This window comes from Nomascus leucogenys, chromosome 19 (assembly GCF_006542625.1).
Source record: "Nomascus leucogenys isolate Asia chromosome 19, Asia_NLE_v1, whole genome shotgun sequence".
NCBI lineage: Eukaryota > Metazoa > Chordata > Mammalia > Primates > Hylobatidae > Nomascus > Nomascus leucogenys.
Window position 1 is genome coordinate 77381047 of NC_044399.1, and position 18511 is coordinate 77399557.

At 58.9% G+C, this 18511-nt stretch overlaps 1 protein-coding gene across 2 annotated transcripts in view; it reads left to right on the forward strand.

Moving 5' to 3' along the window:
• Positions 1-1281: 1281 nt before the first annotated feature.
• DOC2B (double C2 domain beta) overlaps positions 1282-18511 on the forward strand; it is a 33339-nt gene continuing 16109 nt past the window's right edge. For both annotated transcript variants that reach the window (XM_030799979.1, XM_030799980.1), the window contains exons 1-3: positions 1282-1941; positions 10539-10618; positions 16644-16718. In XM_030799979.1, coding sequence (XP_030655839.1) covers positions 1569-1941; positions 10539-10618; positions 16644-16718 — 528 coding nt within the window. In that variant the 5' untranslated portion in view covers positions 1282-1568. The remainder of the gene's footprint in view (positions 1942-10538; positions 10619-16643; positions 16719-18511) is intronic.

The window sequence follows — 18511 nt, forward strand, 5'->3', positions numbered from 1 at the left end:
TCATCACTTCTCACCATGAGTCTTGTCTTTCCAAAGGAAGGGAGAAAGGAAAGCCAAGTGAGCACCTCTTACCTGTCGTTCTGTGCTGGATGGGGCCTTGCCACAATGCTGTGCAGTTGGAAATAGCCTCACTTCATAGATGAAGAAATTGAGGTTCAAAGAGGTCAAATAGCCAGAACTGTGCAGCTGGAAGCCATAGGGCAAGGCTTTGCCTCTTTCCTCTGCTCCCCATCACTCTGCAGGGGTTATGGTGGGGGAACAAGAGAGGCTTGGAGCCCCTCATTCAGACTCACCAAAGGCACCAGCTAAGAAGCTCAGTGTCTTACACGTCAGTGGAAACCAGAGGGTAAACAGGATTCCATCCATGCCCAGGGCTTTCCGGGAACACACCTGTCCAAGCAGCAGCAGTTCCCAACAGAGCTCTGGTCCCGGAAAGCGGGACAGCCGGGGCTGGGCCCTGTGGGATTTGTTTAGTGATCTGACCATGTGGGAGGCTTAGAGTAGGAGTGGGGGTGGGGGGAGGGTGCCGCCCAGCCTCACTGCATCACTCACCGCCCAGGCCCTGCCCCGGTGGGTCCTTCGGACTACTCATTGACCAAGTGAGGGACTGACCCGCGGTTAGAGTGCTGTGTTGTATGTGACCTGAGAATATGTGTGCACAGACTGTGCCCCGGTGTCCTTGTACAGTTGAGCGTGTACATGTCCTGCCCGTGTGTAGGCAGCCTGTCCCTACACGCTAGGAGTGTGACTCCATGTCCTGCTAGATGGGGGAGGAGAGAGGGAGTTGTGCTCAGCGTCCTCTGATCACTTCTGTGGGCACATGTTTGTGCGTCTTGTTAGGGGTGCTTGTGGGTATGGAAGCCTGTGCCCTGGGTGCCCTTGATCACCTGTGTGTGTGCTCCATTAGGTGTGCACGCCTGTGCATTGGGGGTGTACTGTGTCACAGCATCCTAAACCAACTCTGTATGTGCGCATGCAGACGTTTGTGTGTGTGTCCTGCGGTGTGAGCGAGCGGATGCTTCCACCACGTGTCTCTGCACACGCAGGTGTGCGTTTGCACACCTGCGTGTGTCCCGAGAGAGCCAGTAGAGCCCAGCGTGGGCTGGCACGCGCGGGAACGTGTGGGTGCGCGTCCTGCGGGTCCCTGCCCAGCTGGCTCCCAGCTTGTACTGCGGGCGTGCATGAGCGGAAGGCGCCCGGCGGCCCTGCCTGGCCGCGAGTGTGCGCGCGCGGGGTCCCGGGCCGGCGTGCACGCCGGTGTGAGTGCGAGTGCGAGTGAATGTGGCGCCGCGCGGCTCCCTCCGCTCCGCGCCGCCCGCGCAGCCCGCACACTCACCCTGCTTGGTTGCTGCCGGGTGACGCGGGCTGGGCCCGCCCCCTGCCTGCCGGCCTCTGGCACTCACTCGCGCCGTCCGCAGCGGAGCGGGCAGCAGCCAAGTCAGGGCCGTCCGGGGGCGCGGCCGGCGATGCCCGCAGCTCCCCCCGCGCCCCGCCGGGCCTGCTGAGCCTCCCCCGGGCCGGGGTCGCGCCGGGCCGGGCCGCGCCCGGGGCGGGGCGGCGCTGCCTGCATGACCCTCCGGCGGCGCGGGGAGAAGGCGACCATCAGCATCCAGGAGCATATGGCCATCGACGTGTGCCCCGGCCCCATCCGTCCCATCAAGCAGATCTCCGACTACTTCCCCCGCTTCCCGCGGGGCCTGCCCCCGGACGCCGGGCCCCGCGCCGCTGCACCCCCGGACGCCCCCGCGCGCTCGGCTGTGGCCGGTGCCGGCCGCCGCAGCCCCTCCGACGGCGCCCGCGAGGACGACGAGGATGTGGACCAGCTCTTCGGAGCCTACGGCTCCAGCCCGGGCCCCAGCCCGGGTCCCAGCCCCGCGCGGCCGCCAGCCAAGCCGCCGGAGGACGAGCCGGACGCCGACGGCTACGAGTCGGACGATTGCAGTAAGTTTCCAACTCGCCGACTTCGCGCCCCCTCCCCTGGCTCGGGCTCGGCCCGCCCACGGCCTCGCGGGTTCCCTCGGCCGGTCCCCCTCGCGCGGTCGCGCCCTCCCTCGGCTCCCAACCCCTCGCGCACTCGGTGCGCTCTCCGCGCCCCGCCCACCGGCCTCCTCCGACCCAGACCCAGACCGCAGAGGAGGGACGTTTGGGGGCGCCCCCCTGGGGGAGTCCCATTCCCGGGGCCGGGTTCCCCGGAGCCAGCGCCGCGCCCCCTCCCTGCCAGCCCGCCCTCCCGGAGCTCCGGCGCGGGCGGCTGCTTTTGTTCCCGGGAAGGGCGGAGCTGCGTCCCGGGGAGACACCAGTTGCTGCCGGCCGCGCGGTGGCTCCGCGCTCTCCAGCCGCTCCGGGAGGGCCTCGCGGCCGAGGGTCAGGGCTGGGGCGAGCTGGGGAGGGGCCCGAGGCTGGGAGCGGCCCGGCCTCCCGCGTGGGCCCGGCGGCCCGCAGAGCGCAGCTGCTTTGCTGGCGCGCGGGCCGAGGACCAGGAGGACCGCGGGGCCGCTTGTCCTTTGGAAACACCTTGGCGGTTCCTCCTCCGGTGTCCATGGACCCCGCCGCAGCGCTCGCCAGGGCCGCGCACCTCCGCCCACCTGTTACGCCCGCGGCCCCCGGGCAGAGAGGGCCCCCCAGCCCGCTCCCCCTCCTCCGGGACTCAGCCCCGAGCCCCTGGGAGCAGGCACGCGCCGGAGTCCCGGGACCGAGGCCCGGCCGGTGGGCGCTCCTGGCGCCTTTTCCCGTCCCCGAGGGTGCCTGTCCGGCCCGAGCCGGGACTGGCTGGGAAACCGACGCCGGAGGAATCGGGTTGCGCGGGGTGGGGATGGGATGTGAGAACCCCCTCCTAGCCCAGCTGTGGGCTCCAGACTTGTCACTGAGACCTGGAAAACCAGCGTCAAACCCCAGCCCTTCCCGGGATGGGGCCCTTTCGGGCAGGGGTCCTGCTCCGGCTTCTCCAGGGCTGGGGCTGCCCCTCCCCTGCGCAGCAGGGATGTCTGCGCCCGGCTTGGGCACTCACCGGGGCCTGTGGGCTGCGGGCCTGGAGTTTCCCAAGCATCAAATGTGCCACCAGAAGCTGAAGGCAGGGATTACCAGTGCCCCCTGGGCGCAGAGCCCCCATCGCCCCAACTGCGGAGGCCCATCAGCAGTGGCCGGTTACAGCAGGGCCCCTGTAGGGGAAACTGCCTGCTATGCACTTTCTCGAGGCCTGGACCACGGCCCTCGGGCCAGCGCCTGGCATCTGAAGGCCCTGCCCTGGGGCATGGGGGCTGGGGAGCAGTCTTGTCCCTCCACTTTCCTGCCAGCTTGGGGAAATTGGGTCGGAAGAGTTTTTCGCCCTCAGGGCTGTGCCCTAGATCCACCCCCCTCCCCTCTGCTCCTGGCACCCTGTGCGAAGCTCACCCTGGACGTGCTGATCCCCTGGGCAGGCCCTGAGTGGGACCCAAGTCACTACTTTGGCTGCCCTGAATCCAAAGCCTCCCCCAGAAGAAGGGATGGGAAAGTTGTTCCCATTTCCGGCATCTCTGCTGCGGCACCGAGGAAGTAAGAGGCGAGGGCAGAGCTTCAGGCTACCCTCCTGGTGCCACAGAGGGCCCTCTGGATGGCGGATGGCCAAGAGGCTTTTTTTTTTTTTTTTGCTGTCTCTGAACCCACAAAGCAAGGAGGGGACCAGGAAGCTAGAAACTCAGGCCAGCCAGCCCCATCTCCAATCCATCAGCTCAGCAGCCCTTCACCGAGCATGTCCTGGCAGCAGGGTGGGGTCCCTGGCCTGAGATACATGCCGTGCAGGGGCCAGACTCGCATGGGGTCAGCAGTGCAGGGCAGAGCTGGATGCAGCTTTGCCAGCTTGAACTGTGGGCTGGCCACACCCATATTACCAGGACACGCCAAATAAATTCTGAAAATGGGCTCAGAGGAGCCAAGGAGGACGGTGTGCCACTGAGCTAGGGCCAGCTTGGGCCCCTGCCGCCCCCTTCGAGGGGGCCCCACCCTAGGCTTGGATCCTGTGGGCGGCTGACAAACATCCTAGGCACAGGAGCCCAGAAATCTTGGCTCTTGTCCATGGTGGGGGAACAGGTTCTGGGGTGGGACTGCCTTCCACCCAGTACCCCAGGCCGTGCCCCCCTCTGGGCTGTGACAACCAGATCCCTAGAATAAGCCTGAATGATTCAAGCCAGATGGTTCATTATGGCTTTAGCCAGGGTTATGCTATTTGCTGCCCTAATTATTGGATTATCTCTGTTCTGACAAAAAGAAATGAGGGCGGTTGCTCTGTTGTCCAAGGCAGAGAGTGAAGTGCTGTTTATTTACTCAGCCTTTTCTCCTGGCTCTTTAAAGCCCTTCCTTTATTCAGTCATGTCAGAGCAGAAGCACACAGCTCGCATTTTCCCAGCAGATCTCGCAGAGGGACGATGACAGGGAGGAAAGGCAGTGCATGTCCTATTGAGGAGCAGGACCCAGTGTCCACCCTGCCAGTTCTCCTGGGGTGGCCTCTGTGGCGTGCTGCCCTCCAGGTGGGCCGTGGGCCACACACACACCACACGCTGCCCCTACCGGAGATGCTCTCCTGCCCGGCCCCCACCTGTGGAAGCCCAGTTCGTTCTTCAAAGCTGTAATCACTAGAGTGCCATGGGTTGCAAGTGACAGAAAACCAACTCAGAGTGGCTGAAACAATGAGGACAGCTGAGGTCTTGCCGCGCCAGGGTGCACCCATGCGGGAGCCCCTTGGCACTGTCAGGGGTGAGGGTTCCGTCCGTCTTTGCTCGTGGCTGTGCGCTTTTCCTTGTAGGGCAAAATCAAGGTGGTTTCCGATTCCCAGGGGTGTCTGGGTGAGGAAGGTTCAGGTGCAAACCAAGGTCAGAATGACGCTGTCAGTCTCCATCAGCCAAGCAAGACCCTCAGGTCCAAGGTGGCTGCAGCAGGTCCAGGCATCACGTGTAGCGATAAGGTCCTTGACTGGGTAAGGACCGATTCCTTTTCTCGTGTCTCAGTGTAAGAACGAGGAAACCTCTCCCAGAAGTCCCCAGGAGACCTGACCTTTTGTCTCAGTGGCCAGAATTGCATCACATGGCTGTGTTAAACCTGCCCTGTGTGGTTCACCCGAGACCGGGTCAGGACTGATGCCCATGCACGTCTGGAGCAAGGACAAAGTGTTGAATCCACCACAAAGGTTCTCCTTGTCAGGGGGCATATTCCAGCCCCCACTAGCTGTGGTGCCCCTTCCTTTGAGCCCAGAAACTCTTTGGCCCCAGTCATGTTCTACCTGGGCCTGTGACATTTTTAATGCACTCAACGTTATAGCACCAACTCTGGCAGGCTCTGTGTTAGGCACAGAGATAGAAGAATGCTGAGAGGCAACCTCTGACCTGAGGGTATTCATCCAAACCAAGGCAAACAGGTGACCCCACAGCGAGGGACAGGGAGGCAAGAACCCAAATGGAAAGCTCTGGCTGGCAGAGGTCACTCACAGAGAGGGCTCAGCTCTGAGACTGGGAGGAGGGAGGAGGTGGGCTGGCAGAGGGGAAAGAGGAAAGGGAGGTGCTCCTGGCAGAGGGACGGCTGTGTACCCAGGTCCTGAAGTGTCAGAAACTCAGCCCAGTGTAGGCAAAACAATAGAGCCAAGTGGCTCAAAGAACGGGAAGAGACCTGTGAGGAGGCCAAAGCGGTCATATCACAGAAGGTCTTGAATGCCACACCAAGGAGGCTGAACTGAGTCCGGGAGTTGATTAAAGCAGATGAATGAAGATGTTTATAAGAATCTCAACACTCGTCTCTGAGCTCCTGGGAAGCAGGATGATGGCTCGTTTCTCTCTGTCCCCCCTGCAGTGCCGGCCTGGCTCAGTGGCTCAGGTTCCCCAACTATGAAATGCTTTCAACACAAGCTTGATGATTTTCTATGGTCCTTGCCACAGTTGTTTTGTTTTTTTTTTTTAAACTATTTGAGAGCCTGACATTTTTCTTCCAAAAAAAAAAAAAAAAAATCAGGGCAGATTTCCTATTCCCACGGGTGTCAGGAAAGTCCAGGCGCAAACCAAGGTTATGACGATGCTGTCAGGTCTCCATCAGCCAAGCAGGGGTGTTCGGCCTCAGAGGAGCCAACAGGGGCTTGAGCCTGATTTTCTCTGAATTAGCCCCATTAAAGCTCTATAATTATCGACAAGCGGGTGACAACTCTCAAAGGCCCATTAGTGACCAACGCTCATTATTTTTCCGAAGACGTAAACTTCGGTGGGGTCATGTGATTTGAGCGCTCCAAGGGCAGGGCACTGTGGCTCACAGAGAAGCACCTTCTCCTGCCCTTAGGGCCCGCCCCACTCCCAGCACAAGCCCGAGGTGCTTTTCCAACGCGGGGGGCTCTCCAGGGCAGCGGCTGAGCCCCCACTCTCCTCCCCCTAGAGCGACTCTGCTTTTCTCTCTGTTTGTTTCTTAGTTGCATCCTCCTAAGATTTCAGCTAAACAAAGTGGCCAGAAAAAAGCTTTTTGGGCCAGGGCGGAGTGGCCCGTGCGTGCCTGTAATCCCAGCACTTTGGGAGGTGGAGGCGGGAGGATTGCTTGAGCCCGGGAGTTCCACACCAGCCTGAGCAACGTAGTGAGACACCCCCCGCCACACACACACCACACACACACACACACACACACCACACCACTGTCTCTTTTTTTTGTAAATATTTTTTTAAATTAGCCGGGCATGGTGGTGGGCGCCTGTAGTCCCAGCTACTTGGGAGGCTGAGGTGAGAGGATGGTTTGAGCCTGGGAGGCTGAACATGATCGCACCACTGTACTCCAGCCTGGGTAACAGAACAAGACCCTGTCTCCAAAAAAAAAAAAAAAAAACTTCTTGGGAGCCACTAGGCTTTAAGGGAGAAACTATCAGGATGGAAGTGAAGAGGCCTAGACTGTGTGCCCGGGTCTGCTGGGCCACGATGAGCTGCTCACCTCCCCTCTCTGAGCCTCATTTCTCTAAAGGGAAATGAAGAGTTTGGGGCATGTGCTCTGTAAGAGAGTTTCACCAGTCTCTCAAAATTGTGACCGAGCTTCTGTTTATAAACTATCATTTCTTACAGACCTTCCAGTGGAGTTCAAAGAAATTCATCAGTCCCTTCCTGGTGACACATTGGGTGTGCTGTTCCTTCCCAGGAGGTGGTGACAGGTGTCAGTTTTCCCCCCAAGCAGTTGGAGCAGATCACTGCCCTCCTTGGACAGGGGTTTCTGTAGAGCCAGTGCAGGGGCTCCTCCCCTCCAGGAGCTGGGTGTCCCAGGGGGAGCAGGCAGCCGCTCTGTCTTCTGGCTGTCCTTCTCTGGGGTTGGGAAACAGGCAGAAATCAGAGTGTGCATTTGTACATGTGGGTGTCACACCAGATCCCAGCTCCTGGGAGCACCTGGAGGGCAAGTTGGTTTGAATGGACCAGCCATGTGTGTCTGCCTCTGCTGTTTGTTGGTCTCACAGGTGTGGCCAAGGCATGGTCCCTGTGCTCAGGAGGCTAATTCTTTGGGGGAACAAACCCCAGGTCGGCCTGACCTGAACAGCAGATCCATTTACTATCACGTAAAGCCAACGGCTTTGGAGAATATTGTTACAAAAGCACAGATTGGTGCGTCTTGGACTGTGGCTGTGTTCACCGTTGCAGGAGCAGTGGGATATACCTCCCTTCCAGCAGCCTCACCTGCCTGGTGTGGAGATGGCAGCTAGCATGCAGGCAGCTGAAGGCCAGCTACAGCTATTGCTGAGGCACACATACCCTGCTCAGGAGAACGCGCCCCAGGCTTCACTCAAGACCTAGTATTTATTTATTTTTTTGAGATAGGATCTCGCTGTGTCGCCCAGGTTGGATGCAGTGGTACAATCACGCTCACTGTAGCCTCAACCTCCTGGGCTCAAGTGGTCCTCCCACCTCAGCCTCCCGAGTAGCTGGGACCACAGGCATGCGCCACCATGCCTGGCTATTTTTGTATTTTTTGTAGAGACGGGTGTTGCCATGTTGGCCAGGCTGGTCTTGAACTCCTGGGCTCAAGTGATCCCCCTGCCTCAGCCTCCCAAAGTGCTGGGATTATAGGCGTGAGCCACCACACCCGGCTATTTTTGTGGTTTCGTTGCCATGTTGGCCAGGCTGGTCTCGAACTCCTGGGCTCAAGTGATCCACCCGCCTCAGCCTCCTAAACTGCTGAGATGACAGGCGTGAGCACCACACCAGCCACTGAAGACCTGTTGGCTCTTAGTTTGCACACAGTTCCAACAAGTATCATCACCTGGTCTCATGGGAGAAACAATTATTGAATAGGCGAGAGCTGTCTGCGCCACCACAGACAAGTAATCTAATAGGAGTTTCAGGCCGATGTCAAAGGAAGAGGCAGAAAAATGAAGAAAACCGAAAAGAGGGCCACCCGGGACCCTCTGGTGGAGGGGTTGCTTCATGTCCCCTTTTGCATCTGGACCATGACTGTGACATACGGAAGAGTAATCGTAGCCATAGCAATGACTCAGGTTATTCAGAAAAGTTTAAGTGACCATTTGTATGTTCTGTTCCTAAAGACAGGGAGGGAAATGATCCGGTTTAGGACAGTTTCATTCCAGAATGGGTCTCATAGAAGCCGGTACCGTTAGCTAGAAAACCCACCATAGGGATCTGCTCCTTCTCTAATGATCTACTGAGCTCCTCCCACACCCCAGCCACACTGTGTGCTGAGCTCCTCCCACACCCCAGCCACACTGTGTGCTGAGCTCCTCCCACACCCCAGCCACACTGTGTGCTGCCAGCTCCTCCCACACCCCAGCCACACTGTGTGCTGCCAGCTCCTCCCACACCCCAGCCACACTGTGTGCTGCCAGCTCCTCCTACACCCCAGCCACACTGTGTGCTGAGCTCCTCCCACACCCCAGCCACACTGTGTGCTGCGAGGTGGATACTATTGTTGTCTCCATTTTACAGATGAGTAAACTGAGGCATAAAGACGTTAGATAAGCTGGTCACACAGCAGGGAAGGGCACGCTGGGATTTGAACCGAGGAGACTGATGTCAGAGGGCAGGTCTTGCACCCCACACTGCTGCAAAGACAGAGATATATGCCTGATTCGTGTTAGAAGGGGATGATCTAGACAAACGCCACTCCCATCACCAGCTCAGAATAAAGGACACTCCACACTCGTGGCCTTTCATTAGCCAATTTCCCTGCAGACCCAAGAAACTTTGTTATGCCTGGGCCCAGCACTCGCCCAGAGATCTGCAAACTTGTTCTATAAAGGGCCGGATAGTAAATATTTTCAGCTGTGCAGGCCGTGTGGTCTGCTTCTGAAGTAGGAAAGCAGCCACAGACGAGATGTAAATGATGGGCCCGGTCAGGTGTGGCCACAGTTGGCTCTAGGTCCATGTTGGGAGCCTAGCTCAGAGCCTGAAGAATAACGTCTTTCAAGTTTGGCTTTCCCTTATCCCAGGATCACACCAGCCGCTAAGTCCGCACCTGCTGGTTGGCCTGTGGTTGGAATCGTCACCTCCCCCAGCCCCTCTGTGCCATTGGCCAACTCCTACTCATCCCTCATGGCTCAGGTGAAGCATGACCTCCTCCAGGAAGCCTTCCCTGATGGTCCCAATTCACACGGGCTCCCCATGGCTCCCGGCTCACCAGACTCTACTGCAGCAAATTATTTCCGTTTGTTCCTCGCCTTAAGCTGTACTTTCCTTGGGGTAGGGACGCTGCCTCACAGATGTCCATCCCTTAGAGTCTGGCATGTCGTAAACACTTGGTAAATAATGAAGGAATGTGACACCAGTTGACCGGCCCTGCAGCCTGGGAGCAGGCTCTGGGCTTCTGAAGCCATCTGTGAATGTGGATCTTGCTGTCTGGGGACTGGCCCCCAAGCTCTGCCCCCCACCGTCACCTCGGCCTTCATGCTGGGAGCCGCTTCTGCATGGAAAGCCACAGCTGCTGTGAGTGATTGCCCCCGGGGAGGGAGGCAGCTGCACCCAATTATGGCTGCACCCTCCCCCCTGGCTTTTGGGAGTTACCACTGCCATTGAGAGACTTGGGGGCAGCAGTATGAGGACCCAGCTGGCTCCTCACAGCCTGCTCGGGGTCCCCAAGGGGCCAGAGAGACGGAGGAGCCGCAGTCCTGTGTGTTGGCTGGGGGACTGTGTCCCTCCCAAAGCCTCATCTCCTCTGCTTTCTCATGTGATCCTCTTGACATTTCACAGGTGAGGGAAACTGAGGCACGGGGCCCAGACTGGCAGTTGCACCAGGAGGGCAGGAACTCCTTTGGCTGGGTGCCCAGCTCAGGTGGGCCACACACTGGGCCAGACAGGGAACTGGAGTGACCCACCTGACCTCTCTGAGTCTCAGCTCCTCCTCTGGAAAGTGGGGAGAATATTGTGACTTCCCAGGGTTGGATGGGACTGGGAGGGTAGGTGAGGGGCTGGCACATAGCAGGTGCTTGGTTGGCGGCAGCCGCCATGGAATGGTGGCACCTGCCCAGGCCAGGCTCATCCGGCCTCACAGGGGCAGGAGAAGCCTCTCCAAGATGCGGCCAGGGTGGGACCTGTGCCCTCCTCTGTCCGCAGCCGCCCTGGGCACGCTGGACTTCAGCCTGCTGTATGACCAGGAGAACAACGCCCTCCATTGCACCATCACCAAGGCCAAGGTAGGCCCCGCCACCTGCCCCCAAATTCCCTGCCCCGGGGTCCTCAAGAGATGGCCTAGGTCAGGGAGGCCAGACCACAGCACCCCCCAGGTTCCTGTCCAGGCTTCTAGACGTCTGCGCTGTGTGGGGTGCGGGGCCAGGAAGGAATCCTTGTTTAAACCTTCCTGAATACCCAACCCCAAGAAACGCCCTGGACAGTCAGGCATTGTGGGGAGCAAAGAAACAGATGAGAATGGGAAGATGAAGGCCTGGACCGAGGACCCCTGAGCCTGGGGAGGGGCTGCTGAGAGGGAAAGAGAGGGGCCGGGTGATGTCTGCCCTGCAGGCCAAGGGAGGGCGGGTTGGGTGCTGGTGCCTCCAGGCCTCCCAGACGCCCTGAGGAGTGGGGATGCCGCTTTGCACCCTGGAAGCCGAGCCACTGGAGGAGGCCGATGCCACTCCAGGCAGGGCGTCCAGGGCCTGAGCCCAGAGGCCCTCTGAGCCTCACTACGTGGGCTGGGGCTGTGGGTGCCTGTGGACCCCTCTGCAGCCTGGCCTGGTCCCTGGTGCTGCCCTCTGGCTCTGCCGCTCCAGCCAGCATGTGTCAGCTCCGTATTCTCAACTGTCCTGTTCCCTTCCCCCTCACCCCATCGCTCCCTGTGGGAGGAAGGTACCAAAATTGATGTTCTCTCGCAAGGTAAGGGCCTGCATGGCCAGTGGAGTCCCTCTAGTAGCCCCATGGAAGGGCCTGAGCCAGCCCAGCTCAGATCCAGCGGCTTCCCGCAGAGCTGCCTGGGCCCAGGCCCCACGAGCCTCCCAACCTGCAGGCTCCCTGCCCCTCCTCCCAGCCTGGCAGCGAGGTCTGCCCTTGGCACCATGCCCACCCAGCAGGACAGGCTACTGCGTGCCACCCCAGGCTGTCCCCCAGCCCAGCCTGGGCCACCACATGTGGACTGCCATGGGTAGGTGTGAGTGCCATCCACACCAGCCTCAGGGCCCTGGTAGGGCACTGAGAGGCCTGCACGCTCCATCCCACCCCTGCCTTCCCCTCTAGAACCACCCATGCTATGACTCAGGGCATGTCCAGCCCTGCCTGGCGGGGGCTCCAGCCCGCCCCTAGGAGCAGAAATGAGCATTTGTCAAACCCCAGCTGTGCCAAGGTAGAGACCAAGCTAGACCCTTCCTCCTTTCCCTCTGTCCAACTTTGCAGAGGTGGTCCAGGCATGGGGACTGGAGAGGTGCTGGCTGCCAGGCCACTCTGGCCAAAGCCCACCCCTTCCTCTCTCCATGCCAGACACCAGGGCCTTCCCTTCCTGGCTCCAGGTGTGTGTGTGTGTGCACGTACATAGCTGTATGTGTGTCTCTGTGTGTATGTGTGGGTACTGTGCGTGCACACATGTAAGTGTGTGTCCACTTTGGGCTGTAACCCTCAGGTATCAGAAGTGGGGGTGGGAGGCCCAGTTCCTTCTCTGTGTAAACCCAGTTCTGTAGGGAAGGGGTGGTGCAGGCTGGGGAAGAGCTGGGGCCCAGGGTGGGCGAGCTGAAGGAGGGCCGGCCTCTGGAGGGCCAGGGTGGGGGCTGGACACCCTGGGGTGCACCCTTGCTTGTTCCCCCTTATAAAGGTCAGTCTCAGTTTGCCCATCTGTAAATAGGGTTGGTTGTCCCTGCCCTACATGGCTGTTGTGAGCATTAAATGAGTTAACACGTGGCCACTGGCACTGCCAGTTCTGGGAGACTTTTTTTATTGTGGTAAAATACACAGATCTAAATTTCCCATCTCAACCATTTTTTTTTTTACTCCTCCCCTCAGCGCTCAACCATTTTTAGCGTACAGTTCAGTTGTGCTAAATACCTTCTACCTTCACGCTGCTGTGAAACCCATCTCCAGAGCCCTCTTCAGCTTTTGCAAAACTAAACTGGACCCATTAAACAACAGCTCCCCCTTCTCCTCCCCTGGCCCCTGGGGAGGCTGCCATTTGGCTCCCTTGTCTATGGATTTGACTATTCTAGGGACCTCATATAAGTGCAGTCCCCGTGGTCCGTCCTCTTGAGTCTGCAGTCCCCGTGGTCCGTCCTTTTGAGTCTGCAGTCCCCGTGGTCCGTCCTTTTGAGTCTGCAGTCCCCGTGGTCCGTCCTTTGGAGTCTGCAGTCCCCGTGGTCCGTCCTTTTGAGTCTGCAGTCCCCGGGATCTGTCCTTTTGAGTCTGCAGTCCCCGTGGTCCGTCCTTTTGAGTCTGCAGTCCCCGTGGTCCGTCCTTTTGAGTCTGCAGTCCCCGTGGTCCGTCCTTTTGAGTCTGCAGTCCCCGTGGTCCGTCCTCTTGAGTCTGCAGTCCCCGTGGTCCGTCCTTTTGAGTCTGCAGTCCCCGTGGTCCGTCCTTTTGAGTCTGCAGTCCCCGTGGTCCGTCCTCTTGAGTCTGCAGTCCCCGTGGTCCGTCCTCCTGAGTCTGCAGTCCCCGTGGTCCGTCCTCTTGAGTCTGCAGTCCCCGTGGTCCGTCCTTTTGAGTCTGCAGTCCCCGTGGTCCGTCCTCCTGAGTCTGCAGTCCCCGTGGTCCGTCCTCTTGAGTCTGCAGTCCCCGTGGTCCGTCCTTTTGAGTCTGCAGTCCCCGTGGTCCGTCCTTTTCAGTCTGCAGTCCCCGTGGTCCGTCCTTTTGAGTCTGCAGTCCCCGGGATCTGTCCTTTTGAGTCTGCAGTCCCCGTGGTCCGTCCTTTTGAGTCTGCAGTCCCCGTGGTCCGTCCTTTTGAGTCTGCAGTCCCCGTGGTCCGTCCTTTTGAGTCTGCAGTCCCCGTGGTCCGTCCTTTTGAGTCTGCAGTCCCCAGGATCCGTCCTCCTGAGTCTGCAGTCCCCGGGATCTGTCCTTTTGAGTCTGCAGTCCCCGTGGTCCGTCCTTTTGAGTCTGCAGTCCCCAGGATCCGTCCTCTTGAGTCTGCAGTCCCCGGGATCTGTCCTCTTGAGTCTGCAGTCCCGTGTCGTTTTTGAGTCTGTCCCCGTGGTCCGTCCTTTTGAGTCTGCAGTCCCCGTGGTCCGTCCTTTTGAGTCTGCAGTCCCCGTGGTCCGTCCTTTTGAGTCTGCAGTCCCCGTGGTCCGTCCTTTTGAGTCTGCAGTCCCCGTGGTCCGTCCTTTTGAGTCTGCAGTCCCCGGGATCGGTCCTTTTGAGTCTGCCTTCTTTCACTCCGCAGAATGTCTTCAGGCTTCATCCTCATTGCAGCACGTGTCAAAACTTCTTTTTCAGGCTGGATGTTACTTCAGACTAGAAAGCCCCTCTTCTGAACACTTCACCAGCAACAGCCTCTGAGAGGTCCAGGGCAGGGCAGGGCCAGGGTTTTGGGGAGAGGCTGTCCTCTCAAAGCCAGACCCCCCATCTGTTCCCTCAGTGCCAGTACCAGCCAGGGCCTCCCCAGGGGCCGCCTCCGCCCATCCCCCCTGTATTAGTCCATTTTCACGCTGCCGATAAAGACATACCTGAGACTGTGTAATTTATAAAGGAAAGAGGTTTATTGGACTTGCCGTTTCACGTGGCTGAGAAGGCCTCACAATTATGGCAGAAGGTTAAAGGCACTTCTCACATGTTTGGTGGCAAGAGAATGACAGCCAAGGGAAACGGGTTTCCCCTTATCAGACCATCAGATCTCGTGAGACGTGAGACGTATTCACTACCACAAGAACAGTCTGGGAGAAACCTCCCCCTGTGATTCCGTTATCTCCCACTGGGTCCTTCCCATAACCTGTAGGAATTATGGGAGTACAACTCAAGATGAGATTTGGGTGGGGACACCGCCAAACCACATCACCTCCGGTGAGGCCCACCCCTGAACCATGGGATCAGTTTACGTCTCTTGCCAACTCCCAAGCTGGGGAGGGTGTGCACAAGGGCCCCACTAACAGCTCCCTGCCCTGGAAACAGCCTCCCGCCCTTCCCCTTCCGTGGACAGAGGTCAGGTTCCCTCCACCCACAGAGGGTGGAGGCACTGGTGGAACCCCGGGTCGGGGCCAGGGAAGCTGCCTGTTTGGGCACAGAAGCTGGTGGCAGCACAGTGACACAGCCTCAGGCAGTGCCTACTGGTCCTTTTGCTTTTGGCCAAATGTGTGGCTGCCCAGGGTGCTCAGGGACCTGCCCGGTGGAGGAGTAGACAGGCAGCAGCAGGGGCCTCGTCACAGTCCCGGGGTCTGCAGGACAGAGCAGGCGTCACTCCTGTCCCAGCATGACAGCGCCTCTCGACCCAGCCTAGCTCCCACGGGTGTCTTGGGGTATGGAGGTGGGACCACCAGGGCCACTGGAAAGACACGCCAGAACTTCTGGTGGCCCAAAGATTTGTAAGTGAAATGTGTCAAGAAACGTGGCCCAAATGGAAACATTTTAAGCTACAACAAACAAACATATAAGAACTGTAAGAATAAGACACAGCGTTCAGGCACCCCCCGTCAGGCTGGGCCCCCAGATTCCCAGAACTCTGCGCCTCAGGCACTTGGTGGGAAAGGCGCAAGGCCAGGGTGAGGGAGTTGGGTTTGGAGCAGCCTTGTCCCCTTGAGCACGTGTTGGGCCACTGAGCCAGGCCCTGTCCTAGAGGCAGCCCCACAGTGCAGGCACAGCTCAGATGCACCCACCAGACCTCAACCACTTCTCCGGCATCTCACGGGGGCCTGGCGTGCAGGGAAGGGAGCAAACCCTGCCTGCCAGGCCCTGTGTCCACACGGTCTCCCTCCCTCTCACTCCAGCCCTAAGAAGATGGGAGTATTACATCCCTGCCCTTTTTTTTTTTTTTTTTAATTTGAGACAGGGTCTCACTCTGTCACCCAGGCTGGAGTGCAGTGGTGCAATCATGGTTCACTGCAGCCTCCGTGTCCCAGGTTCAAGCGATCCTCCCACCTCAGCTTCCCTAGTTGCTGGAACCACAGGCACGTGCCACCCCACCCAGCTAATTTTTTAGTTTTTGGAAGAGACAGGGTCTTACTGTGTTGCCCAGGCTGGTCTTGAACTCCTGGGCTCAAGCGCTGGGATTACAGGTGTGAGCCACCGTGCCCGGCCAACCCCTTTAACAGATGATAAAGCTGAGGCTTAGCATGCAAAGTAACTCATCCACTTCCCAGCTGGCGAACACCGGAGCTGAGCCTGGAACCCAAGCCAGCCAGGCCCCCAAACCTCTGCCCTTTGCCAGTGGCAGGGAAGTAGGTGGTTGGAAGCCCCAGAGCTCTGTCAAAGCAAGGTGGGCTGGGCCTGGGAGGGAGCCCCAGCCTCCCCTTGGAGATGGGCCTGGTGTGAGCCGCCACGCTGCCTCCCCGACCCGGCTGGGTGGAAGCCTTGTGGTGCACCTTTGAATACTGTCCTGGGGTTGCCGGCTGCACCCCCACAGATGCTGCAGCTGCCTCCCTGCATCCCTGTGCACCATCCCAGAAGGAAACGCAATTTTCAGAGACAAGAGCCTGCTGAGGTCAGAAAGCCCCTATCTGTCCATGCTTCTGTGTGCCTCTGGCTGTGCACACATGGCTGGGTTTTCTAAAAGAACCAGAGTGAGAGAGGGGTGCCATCTTGTGGAGGGACCCTCTGTGGCCAGTCAGCTTGTGTGATCTCTGTGGACCGGCTGGGAGTTGTGGCCAATATGGCCAGAAATGGGGCCTAGTCTCGGACCATGTCCCGGGGTTATGTGGATTTAGGGTCAGTGAGGGGTGTGGCCACTCAGGAGGCCATGCTTGGAAGATGGGGGAGGGCAGTCAGGATGATGGAAGGGCCTGAGCAAAGCCGGGTGGAGAGGGAGGCTCAGAGGAGGGCGAGCCACTGGCTTCCAGGATGAGGAGAAGAGAAAGAGAAAGTCTGTCCTGACAAGAGGCTGCATGACAGCTGCCCTGGGCCAGGGTGTTTTGGGGAGGGGAGATGGCACCGGCATTGAGCCATCCTCATGCCCTCCCTCTGGAGGTGTGGGGCCCGGGGGCTTCTGAGAAAGGCGCCGTGAATGGACCCAGCTAGGAGACCCAGCGGACAAGGGCACCTGCAGGCCCTGTCAGTTCCAGCTCCGCGATTTCCAGTTCACACCCTTTGCTGTTCTCTGCCCAGGGCCTGAAGCCGATGGACCACAATGGGCTGGCAGACCCCTACGTCAAGCTGCACCTGCTGCCGGGAGCCAGTAAGGTGAGGGGTTTCTCCCAGGCCCGCCCACCAGCTGCACCCGTCCACCACCTCAGGCAACGCACTCTGGTCCTTTTGCTTTGGGGCCTGGACTGGGCTGGGGGCACCCAGGGAGGCCCACAGCTGCCACTCCCCTCAGAGCCCAAGCAAGCTGATGGGACCTCAGCCATTCAGCTGCACACAGAGCACCCAGTCTGCCCCACACCCTGTTGCCTCCTGGGGACCTCACGAGTCAGCGTTACCTACCTGCTGATCTGGGGAAACCCCTGGAGAATTTCCAGGCCAGCATTTTATAAGAAGCATTCTCAGCTGGAAGTTACTATTAGGTGCAAACAAAGGACTCTGTGGTTAAATAACATTGGGAAACATTGTTAAACAGGTTTCTGTACCATAGGACTTATCAGAGCACTTAATGTGTTGATGGGCTGTTCCTTGACTCTCCGTAAGGGGAATGAAGTGGGCGGAGTCTGCCCCATATATTTGACCACAGGATCCTCATTCCTACGCCAGATGACCCAAGAGTCCGACCACACATGTGCTCAGGGCACCAGCACAACAGGTGCATCTAGGAGAGGAGAGAGAAAAATTGCTGTTAAATAAAAGCATCAAGGTGACCTTGAGCCATGGAAAATCAGAACTTAATTAGACTTCCTTCTGTGCATCCTACACTTCAGTGCTGTTTTATTTTGAATTTCATGGGGCAGAGTCTGAGTTTATGTGGGGGCCTAAATGGGTGGGCCTGGGGCCCACAGTAGTCCAGGAGGCCCACCCCAGAAGGGGCCCTTCCCCCTTCTCTAGGGAAGGCAGGGCTGTAGGGGAAACGGCAGTGCCCCACCACCTACTCCTGGGGAAGAGATGGGCTCCCCACGCCAGGTCTTGATGTGCTTATGCTGCAACAGGGGTTCAGGGATGTGAGGGCTGAGGGCGAGTGTGACCCGGGAAGTATGCCGCACGCGGGAGCTCAGTGACCCTTCATTTGTGGGACTGGAGCCGGCAGTGCCTGGCTGCCGAGTTGTAGAAAGTCCCAGGACTTTCCCGAGTGTTTTTTATAAAGAGCAGTCTCCTTATAAACAAGCTCCCGAAAGCAATGGGAGAGAGGGATTCCTGTGCCCTTTTCACAGTGGGGAACCTGATGCTGCCACAGACAGGCTGTCTGACCTCCCAGCCTGAGCCGGGTGTGGCAGGCATCAGACCGATTCAGACAAGGAGCTCAGAGTCGCTGGCACAGGAGGAGGGAGTGGCGGCAATATTCCAGCCCGGAGAGGCCACCCCCCAGGCAGGCCCGAGGACAGGATGGGTTCCAGGCAGAGGGGACAGTCCGCAGCAAAGGCAGGGAATGCCCTGGGAAGGAGACTCCAGTTCCACACAGGCCTCCTGCAGAACCTACCCCGTGGCATCAGGGGCTGGAGGTGGGGTCCTCCTTGGATGAGCCTCCTATGGCTGCTGCAAGAAATGACCACAAACTTCGTGGCGTAAAGCAGCACACTTACTCTCTGACGGCTCTGCAGGTTAGAAGTCCAACAGTGGTCTCTGGGCTAAAATCAAGGTGTCGCAGGGCTGCGTTCCTTCTGGAGCCTGGGGAGCCCACAGTTCCCTAGCTCTTTCCAGCTTCTAGAGGCCATCGGCCCTCCTGGGCTCGTGACTCTCCCTCCACCTTCACAGCCGACCCCATTGCATCTCTCTGGCCCCCTTCCTTGGTGACGTCTCACTCTGACTCTCTTCTCTGCCCATTCTTCTGCTTTTAAGAAGCCCGTGACCACATTGGGCCACCCAACAATATCGGATAATCTCCCTAT